An 11221-nucleotide genomic window follows, 5' to 3' on the forward strand; every position below is an offset into this window, starting at 1 on the left:
CCTATATAGGTAAGGGGCGAAGCCATCTGGCGACTTCACCTGGTGGCACCGCCTCCTTGTGACGTCACTGACCCAGCATGCATCAGTCCTGATGTCACAAGGGGGCGGTGCCACCAGGTGATGTCACCAGGTGGCTCCACCCCTTACCTATATAAGAACTGTCAAATGGCTCAGCCTGCAATAGGCAGTTAGCCTTCATTGCGGGTGGAGCATTTTTTTGAGGTCTGCTGGTGGCATCGTCGTCGTCATTGACGATGAATCTACATCGGGGGACATTGTTTTTTTAGTTTTTTTAATAAAGGACTCGTCAAAAACCTGTGTACTGTTTTTATTTATTTTTTACACTTTTTTGGGTGAATGAGTGTCAGGGCTAGGCTCAGCCCTTCCTTCTCTGAGCTGGCCGCTCAGCTGTCGGCTAATTGCCAGCTTCCAGCTCTCTCCACAGTTACTCAGCTGTTGATGATATCCTGCTTGTCAGCCCTGCCTACTTAAGCCGTCCAGTCCAGAGGAGGTCAGCCTTCGCCTTGGTCAACATCACAGAAACGATCTCCTGCGATCCTGTTCAAGACTTGCTTTGCTGACATCCCTTCTGGCTCCAGATCCTGCTTGCTGTTCCACTACATTCATCCCTGACTTCTGGCTTGGCTGACTATCCCTTCCGGTTACTGAACTTTGGCTATGTTTTGACTACGTTTGTTCTTTTTACTTTTTTTATTAAACAAGTGTAATTTAACTGTACTTCTGTCTCGGCCTGATTTCGTGGTTTCTGACAATGAGTAGGGATACATTCTACTCCATACTCATTCACACAGGGGGAGGCCTTGATCTGGGGGGCCCCCTTGTTAAAGGGGGCTTCCAGATTACGATAAGACCCCCACAACTACATTCCAAAGGTTGTGGGAAAGAGGCTCTTGTCCCCATTAACATGGAGACAAGGTGCTTTGACAAAGTGCTCACTCGTCCCCCCCCCCCCCTTCCCCTTTGCTGGCCTGCCAGGCTGGGTGCTCGGATAAGGGTCTGGTATGGATTTGGGGGCGCCCATGTCATTTTTTTTTTTTTTCATTCAGCTGTCAGCGCGGAAGCCCATTGACAGCTGATAATTCCATTGTTAAGGACGCAGCAGCTGGCTTCCCAGCCCTGCTCCTTAACAATAGATATTCACTGTGCACTGATTGGGCAAAGCCTTGCCCAATCGGGGCTTAGAATGCAATGTGCAGTGAGCACTGCATTGTGGGGCGCTCGGTGGGCGAATATCCTGCTGAGTGCCCTGCAAATTCGGGTGTGAACCGAGCGGGCGAACATTGCAATGTTCTTTTGCCCGGCATGAACAGTTCGCCCATCTTTAACAATGAAAGAGATCTTTCGTGTCATACAACTGGCTGTCCCAAGTGGCATCGTCCCCCAGAACTATGCAGGCATTCACAACTGAGAGGTCACTCCACCATAGCTCAAAGAACTCCCAGCAACCCCTGAAGGAAATCAGGTTGAGAACAGCTTGGTGTGGAGGGTGGAAAGCAGCCTGGTTCTTGGGTGTCCCACCATGTATGCCCGCTGAACTTGTGCCTTCATCATGTAATTTTTCTCCTACTCCTGTCCGTGAACTGATAATGCAGTCTGCCCCTTTGCCGACTCATACTATGCCACACAAAGAATGCAGCGCTTATTTACTTTTATCCAGGCCAATTTCAGCTTGAATATATGAAAGTGCTGAGCAAATAAGACGTTGTGTCTCAAGTTCAAATCAAATATTGATAGACTTATTTTATGTGCTAGGAAGGTACTGGTTGCAAAGGAGGAAATATTGTATCTTGTAGTCTTACAACAGGCATTAAAAACCCAGGGAACTACAACACCCAGCATTCCTAATCACATGTGAGAAACCTCTTTGGTGTCCAAACTGCATACATAGTATAAATGCAGTGTTATTTATAAAATAACAAACCCTTTATGTGTAAATTATGTTCCTCTAGTGAACATAATCAAACAGAAAAAAAAGGAGAATTGGGGCACCATCATCCTAGAATGACTAATTGGGAAACCCTTTATACGAGGGACAAAAAAAAAAAACTTGTAGCCTTCGGCCACACCAGTGCGATTTGTCATGCGATTTGACAGTTCAAAATCACGAGACGTGCCGCGCCCTTTTTCCAGCAATGGAACCACTCAAATCTTTGCGACTTTGAAAAAGTTTCCTGCATTACTTTTCTGCAATTTCATTGTGACTAGCAATGACTTCTGTTAAATGAAGTTGGAAACTGCAGACCCAAATCGCACTAATCTGCGGCTTTAAAAACCGCAGTGAAGTAGCGCAAATTTCAAAGCCGCACTGGTGTGAACCAGGGCTTTAGGAGCCGAAGCACTCTTTTGCAATTTAAAAATAAAGAACTCTTTATAAAGACTCAATAAAGACTCTTTTGCAATGCAGAGCGGTGCAGTGACACATGCATTAATAATGCACTCCAATGCACCTATGGCTAGGCAATGCAGCTCATCTCAACCGCCATTAGTTAAGGTGCACTGCATTGGAAAAAATATTGCGTGATCATTTTTTGGTCCATTCTTGTGCGTTGGAGGCTGTGTTTACACTAGCTGCGGCCACAGCTCAAAGCAGGGGGTCCGGTGCGTCCCTGTTTTCCATTCCAGGTGCGAATCAGGTCCGAATTTTTGCCTCCGTTTCAGGCCTTAAACGGAGCCAAAGACGCACAGGACCCTATTCCAGTGCGGACCGGGGCTACTCCGGAGCTGTGTGAACCGGCTCCAATGAGAGTCGGTCACACTCTCCTGTCATGCTAATTGGATATGGGTAACACGCATCCAATTCGCATAAGTGTGAACCCAGCCTTAAAATGAATGGGATGCCTTAATGAATGAACAGATCTGAATGGGCACTTAATCCAACATTCTAAAAGTGGATGAACTAAAAAAAAAAAAGAGCATGCCTTCTTGTTATAGCAAAGTGACCCTGCAATTATGATGTAACATAGGGCTTGATTTGCTTAAACTGGAGAGCGCAAAATCTGGTGCGGCTCTGCATGGTAGACAGATTCTAACTTCAGCTTGTTCTATTAGGCTTTGACAATAAAACCTGGAAGCCTTTTGGCTACCATGCAGAGCTGCACCAAATTTTGCACTCTCCAGTTTTAGTAAATCAATCCCACAATGTCCCTAATTCTGCTCCAAATTCAGCCAAAACTATAGATTTGTGGGTAGGATTAGGGCCCATGTCAGCCTAAAGCTATCCAATGGCAAAAAAAAAAAACCTAACAGATCCCACACAAGTGAGGTGGATATCAACCCCCCCCCCCAACGCATCAATGTATACTGACAGAGGCACACACTGCTAATCCTCAAAAGTTTTCAAGCATGTCCCTTTAACAGAAGTCAAACAATCGACTTCTGTTAATGAGGGATGGCCACACACTGTGCATATTTTAGCCAGTCCCCGTTGAACCGGCCAAATTTCGACCTGTCTATGGCCAGCTTTACTGTCTGTAGCCTCGCTGAGATTTCCCCTCAGTTCCTGTTCGGTCTGATACCCATCACCTGAACAGGAAATGTGGGATAACTCATTAGTTCCACCATAAGGAGAGCTGGTCTCTTATTGTCAGGGTTACAATACCTTGCCCTGTGCTGTATTAAACCAAAGCAACATCACTGCAGTTGTGTGCATGTCACAATGGGGGGGTTTACTAAAACGGCTGGACACATAATCTGTTGTGAAGTAACCAATCAGCCTCTTGGTTTTGTTTATCAACGCTTAACTGAACAAGCTAAAGCTAGAAGCTGATTGGTTACTATGCACAGCTGCACCGGATTCTGTGCTCTTGCAGTTTTAGTAAATCTCCCCGAATGTAGTTCATGCATACTCCCCCCATCATTAATACAAGCAAGAGCACATTCCCCCAACACCTGTCTCCCATGGGGCAAACTGGCCATTATATCCAATATATACTAGGGACCAGTGGTGGCCGGTGTGTTATTTTGGGGGGGGGGCGGCAAACAACCCCCATCCCCGTTGGTCGGTGGCATCTCAGTCAGCACCCCCCCACCCCACTGCACCTACCCAAGCAAGCCCCGGCAGGCTCCTGTGCGGCTCCCCCCTTCTTCTCCTAGGCGTCCAATGGGATCGCCTGTCCTTTCAGCCAATTGGGTGACGGGTATCAGACCTGCTTTCCAATTGGCCAAGAGGAGGATCAGCATTGCAACAGCGAATATTTATTCGCTGTTGCAACACACCTGGGTGGGCTCCGGACGCAGTGCTCTGCGCCCCCCGAGCCCACCCTATTTTGAAGCCTATTAGACCCTCTGGCTCTAATCAGTGCTTCAAAAAAAAACACACCACCGCCATAGGAATTCATGCGCCTGGCATCCTGAAACGGGCCGGGCGCATGGATAGGGAGGGCGGCGGGGCATGGATGGGGGGGGGGGGCGCCCAATGCACCCACAATGGACAGGCTGCCCCTGCTTGGGACCTACCGGTATTGTAACCCTCCCTATTTGTACATAAATTGATCCTATACAGATCAGGACCCTCCTTTCAGTTACATTGTGACCTCTTATTCAGTAACATTGGAGAGTAAGGCCTCATGCACACTGGACGTTATAAAAACACCAGTAGAGTTAGCTGTAGAATGAGTTTTTCAGCATTTTTTAGCTGTATCATTTTTAGCTTTTTTTTTTGGCAAAACTATACTCCCACAAAAGCTTATGGCTCAAAAACGCTGATAAGCGCAGAATAGATGCGTTTTTATCAGGGTTAGAGTGTTCTTACAGCTGAAAAACTCCTCTTAAGACCCACTAGTTCTGGATTTTTTTTCCCCAGCCAGAAAACGCCCCTGCCAAAAAACGCTAACAGCAGCCTATGTGTGCATGGACACATAGGATAACATGCTGGGGAGTTTACTGGCTGCAGAAAAAAATGTCTGAAGCCAAAAACAGCAGCTGTAAAAACGTCCAGTGTGCATAAGGCCTAAAAACTTGCAAGCACTAAATACATCCAGAAAAATAATAGTAATAATAATAATAAACTCAACACCAAGCTTTTGTTTTATCAAGAAAACATTTTTTTTTATTACAACTTTTTTGTTTTCATGCTTCCATGACAAATATATAAATCCCAAAATATAAAGTTTCATATGGAAATAGATCATCTTGTACAATCTCTTATGAATAGAAAAAACATTTGATATCTTTAACAGATTACACAGTCCACAGCCGAATTACAGAAGATTGCATCAGGTGTTAAAAAGGAAAACAACATCTGCATATCGGCCATGCTTTTAAACTATTGCATCACTGTGGGAATAAAAAAAATTATTACTCGCCCCTCTTTTTTTTTTTTTTTTTAAATAACACTATTAAAAAGCTGCAAGTCTGGAATTAATAGAAAAAAAAAAACTTGTCCTAAAAAACTTGGCTCTAAAACACTGCTAGGAGACGGTGGGGTGTAAATCTCCGCTGCACAACAAATCCCCTGACTGTTGGGGAACTACAACTGCAAAGTCTCCTTTTTGGTTCCTTGCGTCAAAAGGCTTTGTGGCGTGCGGCGGAGATTTCTGCAGCCTTAACGCAGCTGGGAGGTAGACGTTATCATATGTGCCATCTTTTTTTTTTATTTTGGGCTGATTTAGTAAAGCTGTGAAAAAGTGAAGGTGATGATGTGTGGAAAAGCAAAGGCCACCCAGCTGTCACCTTTTTTTGTTGGTCGGGCTGTGGACGCTGATTGGCAGAGGTTGCTGCACTTTGCTCTGTAGCCAGAGCCGCAATGTCGCAATGATGTGCTTGTCGCTTGTGCAATGTCACCGTCGTACAACCTGTATGGACCCACGGGATGTCATTCTTGCGCAACTTCCCCCCTTATCAATAAAGCAATCCCACCAACTGTCTCTCATGGGGCAATTGGCCCTAATATATATATATATACATAGATAGATAGATAGATAGATAGATAGATAGATAGATAGATAGATAGATAGATAGATAGATAGATAGATAGATAATATAATATATCTATCTTCCAGACATGCATTTAAAGGGTCAGCCCGCTTAGAATGAATATTTCAGCTTTTGGTAGGTAGATAGAGTTAAACTACCTAATCATTTCATCATTTCTCCGGTGTGGAGGATATGGTGCCACAACCATTATTAAGGTAACCCACTTTTCCTGCAGGGCTTTATTTTATATTATAGAAAATGCAATAGAACAAGTCCCCTAAAGTGACTGGGAACACCCGAAAAAGGTGGTGGGGGGGGCACAAATCTTAACACTGGAGCTCTCCAGAGTTATAATAAACCAGTGACAGAAGAAAATCAACCTACAACTGAAATATAACTTCTGAGTAGTCTAACCTTTTTAAATGCACAATTTAAAAAAATTAAATAATAAAAAAAAAAAAGCAGAAATTTCAGTCCCTTTTTTAACAAAAAAAAAAAAAAAAAGTGCTCACTTACATCCTAAATGCTCATTACAGTTGTGCAATTAATCAGCTGGATTTTGCAGTCTATAAATGCCGGTTAGAGGGTGGGATCGGTTTGGGCCAATTATACGGTGCGTACCTTATGTCATTATGTGCAAGTTGTTAGAAAAGTACGGGAAAGCATAGGTAATGCTTGATTAAGTCAACCTGTAAACAGTTTACATTATATAGAAAAAACATCTGGGGGTCAAGTGCTATAAATACTTTAATTATAAATATATTAATAAAATGTCATCTCATAGAAATCTCTGGTAGGTGCAAGGAAGTAAAAATATCTAGATATTAAGGCTCGTTTAAGAGGACGGCGGTGGTAACCGCTGCTTTTGGCTGGTTTACGCACAGGTTTGTGCGCACCTCTGCATACGTTTTTAGGGGCTGCATATACTGTATTTGCTGGAAGGCAGGAAATTATTTTCCTTCTTGTGTATCATTTTTGTAAAAAAAAAAAAAAATGGGAATTTCGCCTTAATCAAAAGTGCCAAGTACACAAGATTCCATCATTCTGCCCAAACAGGAAACCTGATCATCTTCAGATCATCTGCACATATTTAACTTGGCAAACGTTCACAATGACGAGGCAATCTTTGCAAGGCCACAGGCCAACTAAACAAGTTTTTGGTAAATGCACTAAGACTCCTCGCTGAGGAAAAAAAAAAACTCGGAACAGCAAAAACAAGAACATTTTAGTAGTATCTCTACTTTTTCCTCTGTATAGTCCAGGGGTGTCAGGAGACAGGCAGGTATTGCTGTGAATGGCTGCTGCAGAACCTCTTGGCCTCAGTGATTCCTGTATGTAAACAAGATGCTGAATCCAAGACGTTCTGCAGCAGGTACATTGCACACCCACCCCCTTTCACCTAATGGACTTGTTTACTTAGAGATAAGCCTTTCTCCAGGTGGAAAAGAACTAAAAGACATGCTGGGACTTCTAGTTCATCTCCACCTGGAGGGCAGCCAGCTGCTCAAACACAGTAAAATATTCCACATTTTTGGGCTGCATTGCTATAGTACCGGCGGTCTCGCTGTCCATATGTGCAGCATCACACATCTGCTGAGTATCTCCTGCATCACACATGTTCATCTATTCAGTCTCATATAACAGGGTGTAAGAAAGGCTGAGACCCCTCAGTGCAGGAACAGGGTGCCAGTGAGGTGCCCTACTCTCGGGTCTCCTGAGCAATAATCACTCTTCTCCTTTGGATTACATGACCCCCTCTGGATGGCTGATAAGGGGCACTGGTGCTGTAGACTCGCTTTCTCTCAAGGTAGTTGTCAGCACAGACTTCCTCTGGACTCAATGCCAAGGAAAACAGAGGCGCCAGTCTCTTCAAAGCATAGAAACCAGTCATATAACCCTTCAAGTTGCAAGTCCCTCCATCCCAGCTAGTCTGGCTAGCCCCTGGGCACCACCCTTAGACCTAATAGTAATGTCATGACGGGGCACCAAGCAGGTTTCACGTTCCACAGGTGGCATTGGTGGGCATAGGTGCTGGGCTTTGATATGAGACTCCTGCATTGGTTGGCATTGCTCCAGGGTGCTGATCTCTTCATATCCCTTCTGGTGACTGAAGTGTGAAGCTAATATCGCTTTGAACAGTTAGCATTGTACCAAGGGTGTCAGTCTCTTTATACCCCCTCTGGTTCTGGAAGGAGGTTGGCATAACTCCAGAGATCCCAGCCTCTTCATACCTGCTCTGGTGGTAGGTAGATGGCAGTCTCTTAGAGGGTTTGCATTATACCAGTCTCTTTATATGCCCCCAGTGATGTCCCCCCACCCCCTTTTAGAAGGATGATGCCAGTCTGTCCTCCCTATGTTATTAGGTGGGTGGTGCCAGTCTCTTACCTCCTGGTATTAGGAGGATGATGCCAGTCTCTTGCCCCCCTGTTATTAGGAGGGTGATGCCAGTCTCTTGCCCCCCTGTTATTAGGAGGGTGATGCCAGTCTCTTGCCCCCCTGTTATTAGGAGGGTGATGCCAGTCTCTTGCCCCCCTGTTATTAGAAAGGGGATGCCAGTCTGTTTCCCCCCTGGTATTGGTAGGAGGAATCCAGTCTGTTGCCCCCCTCTTGAGTTAGGAAGGGTTGACATTGTAGCAGGGGTGCCAGTCTGTGTGACCCCAGGGGTGCCATGCTACGCTCCTCCAGGGGCCCCTAGCACCTCCCCGTGGCCTCCGGGGGCAGCTGTTTAAAGAGGTTGCGGAGGGTGGTAAGTTCCCGGCTCAGCTGTTCCACCCTCTTCTGGAGCCTCTCGTTCTCGGCGCTGAGCTCCAGGACCTTGTGCTGGGTCTCCATGTTGCGGATCTTGGCTTTGTCCCGGCTCTTGCGGACCGCGATGTTGTTCCGCTCCCGGCGGACCTTGTACTCATCGCTATGCTTGTCCATATTCTTCTTGTGCTTGGCGCTGTTGCCGCTCGACTTGGGCGCCGCCGGGCTGGGGGTGCCGGGGGGGCTGCAGGAAGAGGCGCTGCTCAGGTTGCCGCTGCTGCCGGACGGCACGGCGTGGAAGGGCAGGAAGGGTCTGATGGTCGGGGACTCCTCCATCTTGTGGTAGATCAGGGTCGGCGGCTTGTAGTGTGGGGCCCCCAGGTCGCACAGGAACTCCCCGCACTCTGGCTCCAAGTAAGGGCTGAAGTCAATGGCCCGTTCGTGCTCGCCGATGTTGCCCGTCTCCGGCCGGGGCCCCCGGCGCTGAGCTTTGGGCCCCAGATACTCGGTGGCACCCGGCGGCTCGTAGTAGAAGTTAGCGGCTTCCATGGTTCTAGCAGAGGCACATCCTGACTGCTCCCAGGTCATCAACCGATTCATGGAGGAGGAGAGGCTGAACTCGATCTGCCGGAACACTCATGGGAACACGTATAAATACCCGCTGTGACGTCACTGTGTGTTCAATAGTCTCCCTGGAAACCGGAGACGTCATCTGAACACGCACTGCCTCAACTGTCAGCCAGAGGGCTCCGCTCTTCGTTTGTAGTCTTGTCTTCTCCCTAGACCTAGTACGTCAACTTCTTCTCATACCGCATAGAAGACCAATGAAGAATCTAAAAGAGACTACTACTTTATTATTATTATTATTATTATTATTATTATTATTATTATTATTATTATTACATCAACTTCGTCTCATACCGCATAGAAGACCAATAAAGGGTCTACAAGAGATCTCCTACATTATTATTACACCATCTTCTTCTCATACCCCATAGAAGACCAATAAGTAATCTACAGGAGATCTTCTACATTATAATTATTTCATCATCTTCTTCTCATACCCCACAGAATACAGAGAAAAGATTTACAGGAGATCTCCTACATTATTATTACATCTTCTTCTTCTCATATCCCATAGAAGACCAGTAAATAATCTACAGGAGATCTTCTACATTATAATTATTTCATCATCTTCTTCTCATACCCCATAGAAGACCAATAAATAATCTCCAGGTGATATCCTACATTATTATTATTATTATTATATCAACTTCTTCTCATACCCCAGACCAATAAAGAATCTACAGGATATCTCCTATATTATTATTATTACATCATCTTCTTTTCATACCCCATAGAAGACCAATAAAGGGTCTACAGGAGATCTTCTAAATTATTATTATTACATCATCTTCTGCTCACACCCCATAGAAGACCAATAAAGGATCCACAGAAGATCTCCTACATTATTATCATTATTACATCATCTTCTTCTTATACCCCATAGAAGATCAATAAATAATCTACCGGAAATCTACGTTATTATTATTTCATCATCTTCTTCTCATACCCCATAGAAGACTAATAAAGGATCCGCAGGAGTTTTCCTACGTTATTATTATTATTACATCATCTTCTTTGCATACCCCAAAGAATGCCAATAAAGGATCTACAGGAGATCGTCCTACATCATCTTCTTCTCCTACCGCATAGAAGACCAATAAAGGATCTACAGGAGATCTCCTACATTATTATTCTTACTTCACCCTCTTCTCATACCCCATAGAATACAGAGAAAGGATCTACAGGAGATCTCCTACATTATTATTATTACATAATCTTCTTCTCATACCTCATAGAAGACCAATAAAGGATCTACAGGAAATCGCCCTACATCTTCTTCTCATACCACATAGAAGACCAATAAAGGATCCACAAGAGATCTCCTACATTATTATTATTACATCATCTTCTTCTCATACCTCAATAAAGGTATGAGAAGAACACCAATAGAGAATTTACAGGAGATCACCTATAAAAGATCTACAGGAGATCTCATTACATCATCTTTTTTTCATACCTCATTGAACACCATTACAGAATCTACAGGAGATCTCCGATAAAGGATCTACAGGAGATATCGTACATCATCTTCTTCTCATACACCATAGAAGATCAATAAAGAATCTACATTATTATTATTACATCATCTCCCCCCCCCCCCCAAAAGAAAGTTCTCCTCCTAGCACAAATCCCCTCTCCCTTTTACAAGATTTCTTCTGCTAGCACAAACCCTGATGGGTATTACTTCCTCTGTTGTTCCCTGTTGTCCCCTGCAAAGTAAAAGCATAATGGGCTAGTATCCATCTTCGTCCCTCTTTCTTCCGGGGCCGCGGATTCCGGCTCTGTGACTGGCCGGAGCCGCTTGATGTCACTTCCACACAAGCGTGCGGGAGCCGCCAGTCACAGCACTCGCTCGGGAAGAAATGTCACGGAGGGTCATTTCTTCACAGTGCATGTGCCGATGACATCATCGGCA

General features: G+C 45.0%; 1 protein-coding gene across 1 annotated transcript; it reads right to left on the reverse strand.

The window, feature by feature from the left end:
* Nucleotides 1-5040: 5040 nt before the first annotated feature.
* On the reverse strand, nt 5041-9328 carry CEBPB (CCAAT enhancer binding protein beta). Its single transcript, XM_073607267.1, has one exon. The coding sequence runs from the start codon at nt 9277-9279 to the stop codon at nt 8626-8628; it is 654 nt and encodes a 217-aa protein (XP_073463368.1). The 5' UTR covers nt 9280-9328; the 3' UTR covers nt 5041-8625.
* Between the last annotated feature and the right edge of the window lie 1893 nt (nt 9329-11221).

The sequence above is a fragment of the Aquarana catesbeiana genome, linkage group LG12 (genome assembly GCF_042186555.1).
Source record: "Aquarana catesbeiana isolate 2022-GZ linkage group LG12, ASM4218655v1, whole genome shotgun sequence".
NCBI lineage: Eukaryota > Metazoa > Chordata > Amphibia > Anura > Ranidae > Aquarana > Aquarana catesbeiana.